The sequence below is a fragment of the Colletotrichum navitas genome (assembly GCF_030913465.1).
Source record: "Colletotrichum navitas strain CBS 125086 chromosome Unknown LY79scaffold_56, whole genome shotgun sequence".
NCBI lineage: Eukaryota > Fungi > Ascomycota > Sordariomycetes > Glomerellales > Glomerellaceae > Colletotrichum > Colletotrichum navitas.
Genome location: NW_026850602.1, coordinates 127416 through 146092, shown reverse-complemented (window position 1 = coordinate 146092; position 18677 = coordinate 127416). Strand labels below are relative to the sequence as shown.

At 53.2% G+C, this 18677-nt stretch overlaps 6 protein-coding genes across 6 annotated transcripts; 5 read left to right on the top strand and 1 right to left on the bottom strand.

Moving 5' to 3' along the window:
* Positions 1-939: 939 nt before the first annotated feature.
* On the top strand, positions 940-1967 carry LY79DRAFT_561901 (uncharacterized protein; the record flags this gene model as incomplete). Its single annotated transcript, XM_060558434.1, has 2 exons — positions 940-1342; positions 1409-1967. Coding segments are annotated over exons 1-2 (608 nt in total), but the record flags the coding sequence as incomplete, so codon positions are not given.
* A 477-nt stretch (positions 1968-2444) lies between these two features.
* On the top strand, positions 2445-3273 carry LY79DRAFT_561897 (uncharacterized protein). The gene has a single exon (XM_060558433.1). It carries the CDS (start codon positions 2456-2458, stop codon positions 2924-2926), a length of 471 nt encoding a protein of 156 aa, XP_060411370.1. The 5' UTR covers positions 2445-2455; the 3' UTR covers positions 2927-3273.
* A 153-nt stretch (positions 3274-3426) lies between these two features.
* On the top strand, positions 3427-4549 carry LY79DRAFT_309687 (uncharacterized protein). The gene has a single exon (XM_060552331.1). The coding sequence runs from the start codon at positions 3559-3561 to the stop codon at positions 4357-4359; it is 801 nt and encodes a 266-aa protein (XP_060411369.1). The 5' UTR covers positions 3427-3558; the 3' UTR covers positions 4360-4549.
* Positions 4550-5127: 578 nt separating this feature from the next.
* LY79DRAFT_592289 (uncharacterized protein) lies at positions 5128-6435 on the top strand (the record flags this gene model as incomplete). Its single annotated transcript, XM_060561399.1, has 2 exons — positions 5128-5649; positions 5713-6435. The coding sequence occupies 2 exons, from the start codon at positions 5128-5130 to the stop codon at positions 6433-6435; spliced, it is 1245 nt and encodes a 414-aa protein (XP_060411368.1).
* Positions 6436-6516: 81 nt separating this feature from the next.
* On the top strand, positions 6517-7172 carry LY79DRAFT_309644 (uncharacterized protein). The gene has a single exon (XM_060552330.1). The coding sequence runs from the start codon at positions 6598-6600 to the stop codon at positions 7063-7065; it is 468 nt and encodes a 155-aa protein (XP_060411367.1). The 5' UTR covers positions 6517-6597; the 3' UTR covers positions 7066-7172.
* An 8848-nt stretch (positions 7173-16020) lies between these two features.
* LY79DRAFT_309621 (F-box domain-containing protein) lies at positions 16021-18141 on the bottom strand. The gene is made up of 3 exons (XM_060552329.1): positions 17833-18141; positions 17491-17744; positions 16021-17434 (listed from the first exon to the last, which is right to left on the bottom strand). The coding sequence occupies exons 1-3, from the start codon at positions 17920-17922 to the stop codon at positions 16204-16206; spliced, it is 1575 nt and encodes a 524-aa protein (XP_060411366.1). The 5' UTR covers positions 17923-18141; the 3' UTR covers positions 16021-16203.
* Positions 18142-18677: the final 536 nt, after the last annotated feature.

Below are 18677 nucleotides of genomic sequence, written 5' to 3'. Positions count from 1 at the left end.
GCACAGTCCAACCACGTGTTACAGCAGCTTTCAGCCACTTACACCTCGATTAATTCCACACCACACAGCGCAACAAGAGGGCGAAAGGTCCGGCTGACAATTTCCTAGAGCGATATATCACTTCGTCCGAGATACCGGATCTCGATGTACCGTTAAGTAGCCGCCCGCCCGCCTTACGGCAACCAGTCTCAACGAAAAGCGCTAGGCCTCGCTCGCCTCAGCGGCCCGTTCTTGAAAGGATTGATTTGGCTCGTCGGCGCACCTGCCGTGGTACGTACAACCCAAGAGCAAAAAGAGCAAAAAGGCCTGCACGGGCGGGTACTCTCTTTTTTTTTTTAAAATTTTTTTTTTTTATGCTTTCCTTTCTCGGGAACAAGCCGCCCACCAACGGCAGGTACGAAGCAATTAACTCCTTTGTTCTCTTTTTGTCTTTCTGTTGCCGTCGTGGGCCCTGGACCCTGGCTCGTCTTTCTCACGAGGCTGTCAGATTCGAAAGATCCGGCGCGTGGGCCGGAGCCATGTCATGACCAAGGGAGAGGGGGAGGTGGAAAAGGATGGAGCGCGCTCTACCTGTTGCCATCCACTAGTACTCCATCTTGATTGCTCTCCGCCGTCTGCTGCAGAACGCGCAGCCACGACATGGCGCTTATCTCTTCCTAATACCAGCCGTGGATTTGCACCAAACAGATCTGGTGTGCGTTACGGCCCACGATGTTTCCCGGTACAACTTGCAAACCATCTCTTCGGCTCATCAGGCATACGTGACGATGAACAATGGCGCAAGAGGGCAGCAGCCTTGGTCATTCATGACGGCGCGCGGTTAGGGGTGCCGAGAGGCAAACGAAGGTAAAAACACATGGTTCCACCGAGCCCACATTCATTGTTTGCCCAAAGCATGTGTGCCTCCCCTTCGATTAGGGAAGGAGAAAAAAGGGGGCAATGGAAGCAAGAGGGATGCCCACAACTTGAAGTAAGCGGAAGGGAGCAAAGGGCAAGGCAGCTATTGTCTCGGGTTGGTTGGTCTATTCTGGTAAGTGTGTATGTGTGTGTGTGGCTTGACTGGACTTGGACTGGCCGAACCTAGGCGGCGCCGAGTCGGCTGCGTAGCTGACGTTGCACAAAAGGAAGGGAGCAAAGGGCCTACACTAATGCCCGGCCGTTTCCCTTCCACCCGGCCAATGGTACCTATCCCGCGATCCGTGTCTTGGAAACCACCTATCCGTACAGTCTACCTACGAAGGCACAGTCTGTGTGAGCACCAGGCTTCTCCAGCTCCATCCAGTCCCGTGCTCGGGTCGTTGCTGTGGCAGTCAGCGTACGGGCAACGAATGGCTCCCGCTCTCTAACTGCAATGGTTAGCTCAGGTCAGGCAGGGCAAACTGCCATTAGCACCGTTTCTGCCACGTACACTATACAGTAGACGGCCAACGGGGTACTTCTCGGTGCAGGCAAACCCCCAGTTGGCGACGGCAGCGCTGGAGTTATTGGAAGCGATAATCCCCCAAAACCATGGGGATCAAGGGGCAAGGGAGAGAGGATGCTCCCGTCCATGGTCAAAGTCACCCATTGCCATTGGGCGGTGCGACATCATCCGCCCGCCGTGCCATTCCCATTCGTCCCCACCTTTTGTTACAAGCATCATCCACACTTTTAAGGCCAGGGAAGGGGAACGGGAGACCGGAGACCGGAGACCGGAGGGGGGTTGGGGTTGTAGAGAGAAAGAGAGTGAAGGAGGGTGAGCAAGAGGCAGAGAGGAGAAAGGGACAGAAGAGGGAGACGGTGTGTGTGTATGCGGGGTGTAGATAGTAGGGGTACTATAGGTAGCCACTTAGCTAGATAGGTAGGTAGGTTATGGATAGCAAACTCCCATTTCCATATGGTGCAGCCTGCAGATGCAAAGAGGGAGGAAGGTGCCGGTTGTGGTCGCGGGTGCAGCAGGTGCAGTGTAGCACCCAACTGCAGGTGGGTAGGTAGGTAGGTTGAGCAGAAAGGAGCGCAACGCAAGGGTTGCGGAGCCGGAGAAAAAAGTAATGAATGGTCGTTGGTCACGAGTTTGGTTAGTTTCGGCCATGCCATCCATGATGGCGCGTTACCACCGTCACGGTTCACCAAAACAATTCGGACTCCATGCTGCAGCTGTGTCCTGTATCTTTGAACACGTTCCTGACCCTGCTTCTTTCCTCGAACCGAGGTAGGTAGTGTACTTCGTACTTTCGCAATGTACCAACCAACCAACCACACCCCCACCCCCGCTGACCATCTCGTTCTAGGTAGTTGTTCTAGGTAGTTGATCTCGGCCATCCCCGTCACCGTCTCATCATGATGCCCATCATCACCACCAAGTCCGTACCTTGCCGTTGCCTTGTCTGCCCTGGTGCAGACGGCCTGCTGCTTAAATAACGTCGTAGGTACCTGACTACCTACCCGGTTAGATCTTAACCCTGTACCGGTATGTATGTGTGCGTGTGTGTGTGTTTACGCGCCCCTCCCTAATCTCATCCCATCCCATCCCATCCCGTCTCGTCTTGTCTGGCTGGCCAACTGGGTAGAGGATTTCCTAACCTACGCAGGAAGCACGGCTACCAGCCAACCAGCCCAACTGCTACCTTGTAACATTTTTGCTTTGGGCCTTTCTCGTACAACGCTGCCTATTATACCTCCACCTCGCATACAGCCGCCCATCCTTTGCACACGGTACTGGTACACGAACCGCGAGCCAAGACGGGAGCAGGACGACGCGATCAAGGATAAACAAGCGACAACTGCCACCAGTCTTGAGGCAAGGTATACGAGAAAACCACGCGCAGACAACGGGCATAGTTGGTTTTCCCACCTTTTCCATTCGTCCTCCGTCCAACAAAGAGACAGACCAGGCGCGCGGCATTGGTTCGAGTTCTGTCGGGGGGGGGATCTCTCAGCCAGCTGACCCAGCAAGGACCCCTCGGGAAGAAGCAAATGTTGTCGCTCCCCTTGACCCGTTAACTAAGCGACGCCGACCATGCATTGCCTGGCTTGCACCGCTTTCGATACCTACCTTGGAAAACGACGGAACGGTCAAGGACGGTACGGTGCGGTTCGGTACGGTACCTTCCTTGCCTTACCACACCTCACCACTCAACTGGGCCCCCCGGCGTCCCGGCGTCTGACATCTGGCGTGCGCCTTGCGCCTTGCGGGTGTGTGGTGTGCGGTATGCGGCGGGTGTGTACTCGTATGGCAGCGTGACTATAATTCTTGTCTGTTGGTTGTTCTGTCTGTCTGTCTGTCTGTCCGGCTCTCTGTTTGTCTCTTGTCATTTCCTTCCTGCTTTGCTTGTGTTCTCCATCGCCGGTTCAATCAACCTGCCCTGCCCTGCCCTATCCTGCACTGCACTTCACTATGCTGTACTATACTGTACAGTACCTGATCTAGGTAGGTACCTTGGCAGGTACTTGTACTCGTGGTGCTGGCTGGCTACCCCCTTCCACGTCCCATCATTTGCCAGACTGCCATCGCTCATCCCTGTTCTTCATCCTCTTCCCACACCCCTGGGCCGCGAACCCCACACCTCAAAGGTGGAGATGCGGTACGTATATGGGGTGTCCAAGCTACTTAGCTGTAGTACCGCCATGGTGCACAAGTACCTTTTGGGTTCCACACTGCCCACCTTGCAGCTTTGGCGCCTCCCCAGTCTCGCTCGCTCTCTCCTTCTAGCCCCCCTTCTTCACAACACACGCCTCTCCGACTCTTGCACAATCCCTGCCTGCCCCGGCATGGTACCGCTTCTTTACCCCTACCCCCGTACCGCACCGCACCGCTCCATGCCATGCTTGCTCATCCAAGTCCAAAGGTACGGACGGGCCCAAAAGACCAAGGACCAAGGTACTCACTCACACGCTCGTCGACGGATACTTCTATCTCAGTGTGCTTCTTTCCCTTCTTACATACATCTCTGGCACAATCCCTCTCCTTCCACTCCACCACCTGGGACCTACCTTTTTACATTACATTACCCGCCTTGCGCCTGCCTTACCTTGCCGGCCTTACCTCAGTCCTTCTCCTACCCCCTTCCCTCTACTTTGACCTTTTCCGAGGTGTGCCCTTACTTGGTTTCTTCGACCCAATCCGCCGATCGGCCACAACTTCCATCCATCCTCCTTCCCATCGAGCATCGCTACCTCCTCGACTTGGAGGGGGGTTTCTTCTTTCTTTTTCCCATCTCCTCTCCTGTCACCGCAAGAGGGAAGTTGAATCAGCAACTGCCGTCACCGACATCACCGCCGCCACATCTCTCATTCAACCTTACACTGGCACACAACCACCACGCGACTCGACTCACCGAGCTCACCACCAATTTCCTCGCTTGGATGAGCCAGACCTGACCTCACCTCCATTCCACGACGGCGACATCGCAATAACGTCAATCGACGACGCTATCGCTCACCTTTGCGCACCTGCCATCATCCTGGAGATCGGATCATTGCCAGATTCGCCTTCGCATTTAAATTAATCATTCCAGCCACACCGCCTGCGCGGCGCAACTGCCACCCCAACTATCGCATCTTATCGCACCTTGGCGTTGTGGGCGCCCTGCGCACCTCAGTCTTCCCCCTCTTCCTTTGCGCTCGCTCCTTCTGACGGCTTATACGGCAGCTCCTACTAAGTAGCGACTCCCCCCGCCACACCTTCCTGCGTCTCTGGGTGTCCCAAAGTCTATCAACCGACTGACTGCGCCCTTGTCTCTCCGTCGCAGCCCACTTGGTCATGATTCTTGCCCTCCCCGCATTTCGACGGGCTTTTCTGATAACAGGGTTTGACGGATAGCCGACGCGCGCGTGTTGGCCATCAAAATATACTCGGGCTTCACGCTACACACTGCCCTCCCCCCCCCCCCAAAAAAAAAACAAGATAGCAATTGCCCCACCACTACGATAAAATCGCGAGGCGACGAGAGGACAGGTCCAGACGCGGCGCCCGGGTGGACTTGCCGCAACCAGAGCATGGCAGAGGAGCAAGGACGAGGGCCGCCTTCTATACACAGAGAAGACCTGTCCATCCACGACCGAGAAGACGAAGCACGTCACCGACTTCCTCCCGTGGGAGCACACGAAGACCCAAGATACCCCGACGACAGACATCAAAGACCCAACATGGCCGCACCAGTGACACTACCCTCCATCCAGGATCCCCACGGAGCCTATGGCCAGCCCGCATACCCAAGGTCATACCCTCCCGACCCCCGAGGGGATCCGCGCGCCGACCCTCGCGGCAGCAACTACAGCGCATCGCCCAATTCCGTGAACGGCTACCCGCCTCCGCAACCAGGCGGTCACCCCCCTCAACTGCCGCCGCTGCAGCCCCCAGGAGACCCAAGATCTCCCTCCTACCCTCCTCCACCAGACGCGAGGGACGACTACTACAGGAGTCGCCAGCCGCCTCCTCCGCCGCCGCAGTATGGCGGCGACCCCTACTACCAAGACTACCACAGCCGCCAAGGCCCGCCGCCTCCAGGTCGCTATCCTGACTACCCTCCTCCCGGCCCGGGTGGGCCACGGTACGATTATCCGCCAGGCGCGCCCCGGTACGACTACGGCCCGGGAGGACCTGCTATGCAGCAAGCTGCGCCTCGGCAGCGCACATCTATTGCTTGCAGGTACTGCAGGAAGAGAAAAGTACGTCTTTGAGCGGGGAACCATTCAAATCGCGTTGTGAAGCTAATTCGGAAATCTTTCAAGATTCGTTGCAGCGGTTATCAGAGCGCTCCGGGCGGCAAATGCGTCAACTGCAGCAGGATGAACCAGGAATGCATTTTTCAGCCTGTCTCTTCGTCTAGCTCGACAGCTTTTGTTCCCGTATCCGCGATCCAAGGTGGCGTTCCGCCGGGCACGCCGCTCTATGGAGCCTACGGACAACCTTTGCCCCCGGGCTCTTTGCCCCCGGGTTCATTGCCTCCGCCATCCGCTCAGGGTTACCCCGCTCAACCCGGCAACGGGTACTATCAACAGCCCCTGCCGTCCCCGACGGGTGGCTATTCCCCGTACGATGCGCAACGTGCGGGAAGGCGGCGACCGAGAGATGACGATGTGGACGAACTGAGACCCCCACCACCTGATCCGAACTCTTCAGAGGATCCTCGACGTCGCTCACCAGCATCAAGTTCGAACCACAGCAGTCCAGGCGGTTATATGACCTACCCACCTGCCGGGTCCGGTGGCTACGACGCCAGAGGACCCCCGCCAAGACACAGCCCTGGACAGGCGGCAGCTGCGGTTCCGCCGCAAACCGTGGATGAGCGAGCCGCAGCCGCAACACAGCGGCAAAGCAACTCGTCGACTCCTGCAGCCTCATCCAGCTCTGTCATGAGCCTGAACAACTTGGTCGACACGAACCCCAACGACATAGATAGGAACATGCTTGGAAGGCTAAATCGAGGCCCCCCGGGAAGCCAGAGGAAATAACTTGCGCAGTCGATTACTGTTTTTAGCAACGCCTTAATATACGCGGATGTCCGAACACCCTCATTCCTACGCAGGAAGAAGGGGGGGCGGGGTGGTGGTGAGGTGGGGGTGCCGAATCCGCAGGCAGGGCTCTCTCTGCACGCTAGGAGACTCGGCGGCACCATGGAAACCTCGCTCTTGGCTCGATCCTCAGGATCATGTCTGCTACTACGGGCAGCGGTAACAAAGGAATTGTACATGATTCTAGGTCCCACACAAAAATCATGGAAACGCGTATGGATTTTTGACCGGAGCATGCGCTTTTGGAGCAAGGGAGGGGTTTTCTTTTATAAAAGTCGGCGAGAACGTCTTCCGGGACCAACCACAAAACAACATGGTCAGCATCGTCTTGGTTTTTGCCTTCTTGCTAGGTGTTTGCTGCTGGGAGAGGGGTTGGGGAAAGGGTGGGAGGTCTTCTGCTTGAGCATACCATGCGGGTTTTCCGGCAACCGGGAACCTGGTTTTTGTTGCGCCTACCTCATTTTTGTTTTCGTGGCTCGTTTTTTTCGTACACAGTCATTTCCCGCAAAGGAACGGAAAGGGTCAAGAATGGTTTGCCTCACGGCATACGTCTGTTTTATGTTTCGCTGATCTGGTCTTTTGTGGTTCTCTTGGTTTTTCGTTTGTTGCTACCGACATTTGCCTGTGCGTTGTTTCTTTCCATGTAGCTGGAAGTGGGCCGGCCATATTCAACTTGTTTTTGCCCTTCTTTTTTATACTAGTACCCCCCACTTATAAGAAGAAGTTCTTATGACGGCGAAGCAGATCGCGCAAGCGGACGAATCCAAAGGGTTGGGCGGCAGAGATGATATTTCCATTCCCATTTGCGCGTTTGCAGCAGTTTCTGTGTTCATTCCTCTATTATTTCCCTCGCTTCCAATGGCATCGCGAGGGTCACAGAATATCAAATTCTTCTCTCTCTTTTCCCCCTCAGAAGCAGGTTGGTTCCTAGACAAACAAATACGGGGGAAGGGGGGACTTCAAAACGCACGGGCGAAGCATCACCAGAAAGGCGGAGTGGACTGTATCGAACGGGATGGAAGAGGTGTCACCGAAGACAGTGGGAACGTGTTCGTTGAAGCGTAGCATCATAGCCTTCTACTAGCACTTTTTATTTATTCACATATTTATTTCAACAGAGCCAACATGAAAGCCCAAATCCCGTCAATGCCAGCATATCTTCTGCCAAATGTGCTTTTTCTTTACCTATTGTTTTTCCATGCTTTCGTGCGTCTTCTCTCAACATTTATATACCATATATCACCACGACATGTTATTTTGTCAAGACCTAGCACCCATTGTTCTCGAGATCATATTACCCAGCCACCTCGCAACACGTGCGTGTATGACGAAACATTCTGTTGCGGCAAGCATAAAACCATTCCACACGTGCCGCTTGGAACATATTTCGATCCCCCTTTTTTTTCAGAGTTTTTTTTTTTCTTAATCTTTTTCTTTCCTTTTGTTCATGTTTACTTCAAAAATTCATCCTCCTTTGTTGCGCCCTTTCAGAGGAGAAAAGACATAAAGGGGGGAAGGGGGGCTCTTACTGCCCGATCCTAAGAACAGAAAGGGAGGGAAAGGAAAGGGGGAAGGAAGCCACGGGCGGGAGGACGGCCTGCCGGCCGCCAAACCCCAAAGTCAAGTCAAGGTTGGGGACCGGACCGATGCTGTCAAGTTCCGGGAGTTGCCTCATGGCAACCTGAACCCATCCCCCCACCCCCCGCCCCTTTTGTCATCCAAGCCAATGCCTCCCGTTACCCGTCCGTCTTAGCGGGATACAGAGGGTATGAGAAGAGATAGTCGCGGCGTGACGCGGCGTGGTGGGTGGGCGGGCGGGCGGGCGTATGTGCGGTCTGAGGGAGCGAACGAAGCCTTGTGGCTTTGCTGTTCACTCTCACCTTCTCCTCTTTTTTATTTTTATTTTTTTAATCCCCTCTAACCCCTCCTCCATGTCCCTCTCTCTCCCTCTTTTTCTCTCTTCCTTTGTCGCTCATCGCTCATAGTAGGCCAAGGGATCCCGTCTCCCTTGATTCTGTACCCCCTCCCCCCCTCCTTTCTTCGGCCAACGGCCGGCGGAGACATGCAAACTTGTCACTCGCCTCTCCCTCACACACCCTCCCTCCTTGCCTTATCCTGGCTCCAGTGTCTTACTATTGCCATGCAAAGTATAGTTCCGCAGCAGAGTTCCCAGGACAAAGGAAGGAGAAATAAAGATGAGCTTTCCGCTCGAGAGGAGACAAAGAGATGGAGTAATTGATTTAATAGCAATGAACAAATAAATCATAGTAAACTAAATAAGCCGGTTGAATTCGCGTGTTCCAAATTTTACAGGCCCACCAAAACCATGTACCGATTATTCCACCCCACGATGTGTATTGCGTTATGTGCGTGCGGTGAAGACAGTGGTGTACAGAAGGACGACGAGCAGGAGAGGACGGAGGGGGAGAAGGAGAAAGGAGGAGAAAGGAGGAGAAAGCGAACAGGCGCATCGAGGCGAGCCGGGTCAAGCCAGGTACATTTGGGGGTGGACGAGGCTCGAGGGGCGATTTAATGAAAGCATTTCGGAACCCTTAACGCTAGTCCTGGTCCTCGTTCGCTCGCTCGCTCTCTCCCTCCTCTCTTCTCCCACTCCTCAGCGAGCCAACAAACGAGAGGAGGTGATGAACCATCCATCCATGGTGTCCGGGTCTCAGTTACCCCCCCCTCTTCGCAATCAACGCTCATGGGGACCCAGCATTGGGTTGATCCTGGTCAAGCAAGCCGCGCGAGCACGCCAAGGCAAGGGGGGGTAGAGGAAGGGCAAGGGAGGAAGGAGTCCGTTCGGCGACGTTAAGCACTGTGGACCGAAGAACCGACCAGGTATATACTCGAGTCGCACACACACACCACATGTCATCGATTACACACTCGTACACGCAAAAAGCCCCCGAGTCTAGCCAAGAGAAACGGGGAGTCTACCACGGCCAGCTGAACAGTGCCTCGTCGCGCATGTACTTGTGGAGAAAGGCACAGTACAGCAAGCGTATGCCTGTCATGAACAGCAACAACAACAACAACAACAACAACAACAACAACAACAACAACAATATCAGAAGAAGAAGAACGAGTACAAGAGCGCTTACAGCGGTGCCCATGGGCTGACGCTGTCTAGGGACGGCGGTTCCCTGTTGGCTTCTTACTACTATGTACTCACACAAGTCTGTGCTTGACGAGTGCAAGTCAGGAGAGGTCGAAGCGTGTGCTGAGGCAATTGGTATGAGATCCTTGGTCAGTGTGCTCGCTTGTAAGCGTGTAATTCCGTTACAACTTTACAAGTATCTTTGCGGCCGCTTCTCAACGGTGAGTCCAAGAACGCATAATGGCGACTCTTTGCAGTTGCGCTAGGGGTTTTGGGCTGTCGGGCTTGCCCGACATTGGATGGAGGAGGCGGAGAGAGTGAGCGATGAGCCTACTATGTAACACACCATGAGCGCAAGACAGGGAGCACACTGCAATGCAGAGGCCCCTAACTACACCAGCTTCCCAAGTCCCTTGTCTCGAGAGACCGGCAGAGCGGCCGGCTACGACAAGAGTTACCTGCTCGCAATGGTGGCAGCCGTGGATGGGGCCGGGAGCGATGCGCGCGGTGAACCGATCAGCTATGAAAATACGGGCCACGAGAAAGAATGAAGCAACTCAGTCCCCGGCCGTGGCCTGATGCATAAAACTCCTACAGACTGTGATCTGCAGTTCCGGTTGGTCTGTTGTAGTTTTCCAAGTTTGTGACAGACACCTTTAAGAAGTCGGATTCACTGACCACATAAGTACAAGAATATATAATGAACAGGTACACCGCCAGTAATGCAGGAGATGTGGACGGCTACCTTTTCGTCTTTCCTTTCACTAGGGGAGGAAGAGGAAGTGGTGTGCATGTAGACTATCGGATTAGCGCTGCGAAAGTAGGCTTCTGGATGAGGCATAGGGGCTCCAGATTAGAACGTCTAGGCTTCGTTAGAAAGGATGTTCATGGCGCGAGACTCGCAATGTGGAGGGCACTGCATTCGCGAAGCATTCGCAATCTCTTTCGGGTCAAGTTCAATGCGCGAGTAGAGAGGGGTTTACCAGCCAGCCGCGGCAAAACAAAGGGGAGATGGGGCCTAGAGAGAAGCAATAACATAGCGGACGATCACCAAGCTCCAGGAACAGCTGGAATGATGGCGGCGCGGTGCCGGGCCTGGCAAACTGCTAACAAGACAAAGACACAAAAGGTGGGTAGGAAGCCAAAGTCCGATCGAGGCGCGCTATCTTTCGGAATGGGGTGGTTTGAGTGACATCATGTGATCTGATGGACTGTTCCTAGCTCTCATAGAATGTGGTGTTTGGTGACTCTGTTTCCGGAGGGAGGGGTTAAGCCTGAACGGTGACATTGAGATAGACGGTGAGCAAAGTCCGAGAGGACAGGGAGAGGGAGGGACAGAAAAGCGGAGAGGACATGGAATCTTGAAGGGAAAGGAATGCACCGAGTGGGTTATCGCAGAGCGTCTAGACACACACACACACACACACACACACATACAGGCGGAAGAGTATGACAGGGAAGGGGGATGTGAAAAATTGGTGGATCTTGCCATGGCGAGGTACCTCTACTTCCCTCGAGGCAAAAGGTACAAAGCAACTACAGCCAGCATCGATGACCCGGAGCCGCCGAGGCAGACGGAGGTGAGAAGGGAATGTCCCTATTCAAAGACCTGGAAACGAGCGGGACTTGGGGTGTGAACAATAGAGCCTTGGAATCCTCAACTCGGGCTCCAGGCCACATAGTACATTCTGACATGCAGCAAATCTGGCTTAGGCACGTCCGTTCGAGTCCTATCTCAATCGATACGCTTGAGTCCGCCAGGGTGCATCCGGTTACGGGTGTGGGCGACAATGGTACGCCTTGTAAGCGGGTAGCCTGAGAGTTTGCAAAGCTGGTTCGGAAATTGTCACATGGTTTTTGACGTTATGCGGCCACCAGCGCCCGTCCGCCATGTATGAAGACATGTACCAGGACAAGCCGGCAATCTGACGTGCGGGAAGACGATCTGTGAACTGTGCGGTTTTGTACCATTAGGTTTGTCCTTCGGTTTGTGCCACTCTCAGGGTCTCGAAGGTGGCAAAGGCTGCCCAGGCAGCAGAAGGCGCTGATGAGGCGGAAACCGAGGTGGGCAGACGAGTTTGAAGGTCAGATGGTGCACCAGGGAAAAGACAGTAGCAGGGCGTAAAAATGGGCGGATTCCAAGAGGGGTATAGGTGTGGGAAAACAGAGGAAAGGGATGGTGTGGTGCCCACCCAACTGAACATGACGGCGCTATGAAGTATGCAGCATGACTTTCCCGTGCGGTGTGAGGAAGAGACCTTATGGCTTCCAGGCTGGCTGAAAGGACTGTGCTTCTGTGGAAAGGACGTTCTTTCAGGTACGTTTAAGGCATGAAGCAGACGAGCGTGCCTGGCGGAGGGAAGGGGACCAGGCGCTGGGGGATAAGGAGGCTGATAATCACATGGCAGTCTTGGGTCAAAAGCTGGAGGTCGTCTGTTGGCTGGCTAAGAACGGGAGGGAAGTCGACTGCCCTGGTTGAGCTCTTTGCACCAGCTTTTGTCCCTGTCCACCACATTCATACGCTTATGAAGAAGGCAAACTTTGAGGCTCGACTCAGGGAAAGCATCAAAGGAAGCTTTTTGTTAACGTACAAGCTGCTGCCGGCTTCCTCCCTTTCTCACCATTTATTCTTACTAGTCATACCTTTCTATCTCCATTTCATACTGATGTTGCTGCTATTGTCTTTCGGCTTTACTGCACAGACGGAGTGGAGTTGTGCTATTGTGGTGTTGTTTCCTAACTCTACATATCCCTGGCGTCAAGCTGATGCCAGACTCTAGACGCGTCAGTGGGGGTGGCTCCTTGTCTCACAAGATAAGAAGTGAACGAGGACTGTGTATGACGACACCTTGGTGAAGGTAAGCTCCGGTAATCACTGCTGACTATGCGAACATTCCTCAAGCTCAGAGTGTTGGCACGACGGTTGACTGCCGTGCGGTCGGAAAATTGAGTCGGACATGAGTTTTGTTTTTCGTACTTATTACCCATTTCTGCCATTCCTAGGGACATCCGATGTAAAGTTGATAGCTGAGAGATGCGAAGCTAACATCTAAAGATTAAATGTTGATGCTCAACCTGGTTTAACGCGTAGATGTCTTGGCTAGTGCCGACTTCGACGGGGGCGGAGGGAGATACCCGTCCGCCTGAGCATCAAGATGAATCTGATCGAATGGAATGGCGCGTTGAGACAAAGTTACAAGCTGACGGTAGTTCAAGACAAGCTGCCGCCCCGCCTCCCCCCTCGTTGCTCGATCCGTAACCGGTATTCTCCCTTGAATGGCTCCCTCTAGACTGCAAGCAGACGGTTGCGGCTGTCGATCTCGACTGCTCTGTGGCTATTGTTTTGGTATTGCTGGGCAGCATTGAATGTCCCTCGTCATCTTCCATCTGTCATCTTTCAAACCGAGACTGATTTTCTATTAGGGGCAAGAGCGGTTTAGGGGATACGGTAAATCATTACGACACCCGCCGAGTTTACAAAGCAGACATTCCGATGAACCGACGCTATTGAAACAAATACCAGCCCATCGAGATCACATCCGAAGATAACGGCTCCTAAGGCTGGTATTTCGATGCAGAAGCCTTCAATCGCCGCTGTGTAACTTGCCGTCTCAAGTCAGCTGGAAGAACGAGTACGATGCTGGCTAGGCAAGTCGGAAATCCCAGATAAAACCAGAAGAACAGGTCCCCACTCCCAAGGGTTAAAGCCATTCGCCATCCGGGTCATTCGAAGCCTTCCCTCCGTCAGAAAACCCGACCCTTCGGGCCCTAACGCGCCGGAAAATGTGGCTCGGGTACAGCCATACGGGAAGAAGAGACACGGCCCAAATCACCATGGATGGGTACGCTACCCATTCGCGCGGCGCAGACAAAGAGGAAAGAGGAATACGGGACGGGCCAGGTCGCCGCTATCAACTAGCCAAAAGCCTCCATTAGCATCCCAACCATGTTGCGATCTTGCCCTGCTACCTACACCTCTTTCTTCGACGGCAACGGTACAGGGAGGGTGTACATCTAATGGACATTGAAGGCAGAGGCAACGCTTGATATCTTTGATCCCCTGGCTGTGCCAATATCAAAGCTGGTTGCAATACCGACATGGACGTACGTATATTTCTTCAATGGTGTTTTACTTTATATCGCTAAGGGTTAGGGTTGCATGTGTTGGCCGGGAATGCAATCAGATGGCTAATAAGGCGTTCCTCAGTCGTACAATCGTAGATACGAAGGGATGTCGTCCACGGGCCCTTCCGGCTGCGCATAAGGGTGAGAAAACTTCAACAATGCGGCGGAGATATGTCTTGACAAAATATCTCAATATCTCTGGCGGAAGCTACCGGTAATCAACCAGATTCCCGGAAATCATGTGTCATTCCTTCTATAGGGACGGTCGGGTGGCGCATCCACTTCAGCTTCCCACCCCCTGCTGGGTGTAAGAATGCTGAGTTCAGACAGCCTGGGAATTCTTCTGTCTTTGTCTCTTTCCGGAGGACACGGAATGTCTCAAAACCTGCAGCTCGAAGAAGCAATAGCCATGATTGACTATTGATCCGTCACGGGATCTCGAGGCTTCACACAGTGTGGGGCCACAACTTGGCATGGCGGTCGACACGACAACACCAATGCCTGCGGCACCGAAATCCAATCCTTGAAGACGGAGATAGTCGTCAAAGGCTCGAGAGCTACCATGCTCAGAAGAAGCTATCCGGCCGGAGCCATCACAATCTTCACGTCCTATGGACGGACCAGACAATAGCCTTCTCTGAATACTCTGGGCGCAATGATTCAGGAGCCAAAAATGGATAATGAAATATGCTTCTAACATATGGGCGTCAATGGTCGCCGTGAGACCTTGTTGAAACCTGGCGAGGAAAACAACAAATCAGTGCTATTGGCGTTCCTTACCGCTCTCTATTGCTTATTATTTGTGCACAACTGTCCTGGCGCCTGCGGCTACTAGCCACGCAATGCTTCACAAGACAGAGAGCAGCACAGTCTCTTTCCAGTGTGGCTTTTTGCTGCTGTTGTCCCTTCTCTCCCCAATTTTGAATCACCAAGGGCAACGAATAGCTCCTTGAGCTGGCTATCTCGGATCTTGGCAAGCTAATAGTTCCTCTCTTGACGTCAAGAGAAGCTTTAGTTGTTGAACGGGTCAGCGAGATGATGTATGAATTTTGGGAAGAGCAGTAAAGAATACATTCAGTACGAATCAGTGCTGGATACCGATTTATAATGTATTGTTCACGCTTCCGTGACATAATACCCGTACTCCCTTTTGAAAGGACATTCCGGAAGATACGACGCGTCCCAACGGCCGCAAGCCACTTAGTCTGTTGGCTTCTGTTCCAGCTGTGGAAGTAGATGAGAAATTTAAACTGGCATGATTCATATCTTGTCTATTAGCCCTTACTGCCATCCAAATTGAATATACTGTTACCCCAATACGTGAGAGTTTACAACGTCGTCAACGACCGTCACAGCATCATGAAGCTAAGGTAAATGGATAGAAATGACTAGCCACATCGGTAGATTGTAATAGAGCTGAAAAATATAATTATCAATTTTCATCTCCAACCCTTCTATCCTCTCGTCTGGCTCGGTGTGCGGTGTAAGGTGAAGTTGTGATGCTGACCGAGTTCCACTTCGGTGAGCGAAGCGTCTGTGCTCGGTGAGATCACATCCCGCAGTCAATTTACTAGGCACCCGCATGTTTATTTATTGATAGGACAAATATGGACAGAAGAAGCAGGACAGAGCACGTGAATTTGGTCTTCACCAGGGAACAAAGATAGAAATGATCATGCATACAGTATGTCCTCGCGTTGCGGGTCCCTGGTATCCAGAGATCATGAGCCTTTGGCTAGCAAACTGCACCACATTTAGAAACACTTTGGGCCACGATGTACCATGTTGGGAAGTTTGATGTCCCCATATCTCATTATCGGGTCTTTTCCTTGTACAAACGGGGCTAGGCCTGAGATAAAGCACTGCAGTGCCTGGCCTCTCTACAGGAGCTAAATAAGCTGGCCGGCTCTGCCGACTTTTCAGTGGCTGTCATCAATATTCATGCCCATCTGCTTTGCATTTGCCAAATGCCAGTCTGCGGGCGATTCTTGCGTAATGCTCCTTCTTGTCTGCTTTGCCTCTGATTAAACCGCAGGCACGGTCGCCTACCGGTTCAGTGCGTTGTGGCCAAGTCGCGAACGATGCTGTTCTAGGAATTGGTGCCATTCCTACTCCTACTCGGGGTTCTAATACGTCACTCGCGTTGAACTCTGTTACGTGATGGGTTGGCCGATGTCAGGCCTGATCGGGTTTTGAGGAAAACTGGAATCTAGAAAATGTCAACGAGCCAGTTAGGAAGTTTTTGTAGGTATTCCTGCGGTCTTCACATTCGCAGGAGCTGATGTCAATACAAAATGATTGGTGGTCATTAACATCATTGGTATCATTAAGATTAGAGTACTGATATTACCAGTCTCTAAATCTATATGCTAGTAGATTTGCAGGGTTTTGCGTCCTGCCCTGCTCTTCCGTGGTATCAATGCAGTCTTCCTCGTGCTCGCTCCGTGCCCAATGAAGGCAAACCCGACAATCGAATTTGTCCATTACTCTTCGTATTCAGTCTCGAAATTCGGCGTTGGTGGATCGGGTGTTGGCGTCGATGAACGTCCCTCAACGCTCATTTCCTCTCGAAATGCCATCTGGCCGTATTCGTTTCTCTCCAACACAAAGCACCGTTCGGCGAAGACTCCATTTTCGTTCTGCTGACGCCAGGCGGTGCTGAAACGGCGGACCATGACTTTCCTCCAACCGCCTACATTAATGGTTATCTGCTTCCACGGAACATCGGGCGTGGCAAGCTGTTTCTCTCTTAGGAGGAATTGGAAAGTGCGCAGGGCCGCGTCGTAATCGCGATCTATCCCTGGGTAGACGACTTCGAGGGGATGAAGGACCGTCTGAACATGGAGCATAAGTGTTTGCAGGCTGCGGAAGCTGCAAATGGCGCGCAGAAACTCTGTCGGGTCGCATAGAGCCACATCCATATCTACCTCCAGCGTGTGCACAAATGGCAGTCCTTGTGCCAAAGTCGCGATATCCTCGGCCCAGAGCGTCGGGCACCGTCGGTCCTCATCTCCGAATCCTACATGGTCACGAAACCGGAGTAGCTGTAGGGAGGTGCCATGTCTGAGAATGCCATCCAAAGGGAAGAGCTGAATGTGACAGGTCACGCTCAGTGTCTGCAGAGCCCGGATGTGATGCGCCACCAACAAATAAAGACCACCCGTCGCCTCTTGTCGTCTGTCAGCTAGGTGAGCGCTGAAGTCCTCGCAGTGAAGCCGCCGTAGCCCCGCGAGGTGGGGGAAATCAACGGCTGCCAGGAAGTTGAAGACAGGCACCGAAATCAAGTCGAGCGATTCGAGTTGGGTGAAGTCCCAATGTAGCCGAGTGTCCTCTTTGGAATGGTTCCAGTCGTAGGACTTCAAAACCAAGTCCTTTAACGGTGGCATGCGCTCTCCCTCCGCGAACTTGAAATTAGTACCTTGTCCTCGGTCTTCGTAGTGAAATGTCTCGAGACGGCGTGACAGCAGGAGAAGCTGCTTTAGAGAGTTCAATCGTGTCGTAAGCGGTGGGGCTGGACTAGCAAGCTTGAGGGATACTAGAAGATCTGTGGGAATAGCTCGAATGTAGGTGTCTCGCAGCTGCCCCTCGAATTCACGCAGTGGCAGATCCTCGACAAACAGCTTCGTGCCACTGAACCGTGTTTGTTGGGGATTGAGCAAATCTGACGGAAGCCAGAGGCGTCCCGATCTAAACTCGGCGTCGACGTAATGCCACCTGCAAGCATTGTTCAGCAAGCTATAGTCAAAACTACGCAGTCAGGGGTGACGCACCGTACGGTTTTCAGTCGTTGGATCCGGTCCAGCACCCTTCGGATGCCGTCAGGGTCAAGATCGCTTCGTGCAATCACATGGTTGGTGTAGGTAGACACGTTGCACAAGAGATTAGGATACCGCGAGTCGGCATCTAGCGCAACGATGCGCTCATTGAGGCATAGAGTACGGTAGGTGATAGGGGTCGCAATGGCCTCGAAGCGCCTTGACAAGCATCGCGCGGCAGCGAGGGCGCGGTCGTCTATTTCCCGAAGCTGGTTGTAGTGTAAGAAGACGCCGAGCAAAACAATTGAGTGAGAAGAGCTATGGCCAAGGCCGGCAAGAAAAATATAGAAGACATACCTGCTCAAAGATAAGAGCTATGAGTTCGGAACTCAGGCCGTTGAGAGACCATTTGTGAGGCGCTGCGCGAAGGGAGGATGCGGTAGCCATTCGCCGATAAATGGCGCTTCCACATGGAGGAGCAGGTGAGAGTCAGGAAATGTGTTGAGGAAAGGTAGAGTTAGGCGAAGAGACCTCGTGACCGGCACTGAAGGGGGCGGGGGGACTAAGGGTCTTATCAACGGTTCCATCAAAGTCGAAGGTGTTGCGCTGTTGAAGAGAGCTGGGATGGTCCGAAGTCATGATCCGCCAGTTGACAGACGGGGCTAACCTGTTTGCGGACAATGTCACGAGCGGGTACAGTTGGATATCGACCAGGTGGCAAACAGCAGCAAGTTAGCCAAACTAGCTGCGTAGCTACTGCGGGACGAAGAGCAACTAGAGGTACCCGAAAAAACCAAAAGGGAGAAGGCGGATTGAACAGGACGGGGCCCCGTTGGGGGGAAGGTGGACTGGCCGAGGGCGGAGGAGGGGATGTGATGTGATTGAGTCAAAGATTGGGGTTAACGACATTAACTCGCAGGAGCCGTCTGCAAGATGGGGACAAGGTAAGACGCAGAAGATTGCTTGGTTGTGACCCGGTTGTATTTGTTTGTGTTTGTGTGTGTGTGTGTGCGTGTGTGGACGGGGCACAAATACCAAGATGTACAGTACTTGATCTTGAATATGGAGGAAGCAGAATGGTGGGAACGGGGCCCTGCCAAGGGAGTATGATGACAACTGTACAAGGGAATGGTAAGGAGAGACAAGGCAGAGGCCAGTCCCGGGCGGCCAAAGGATAAGAGCAACAACAAGAAGAGGGTTGA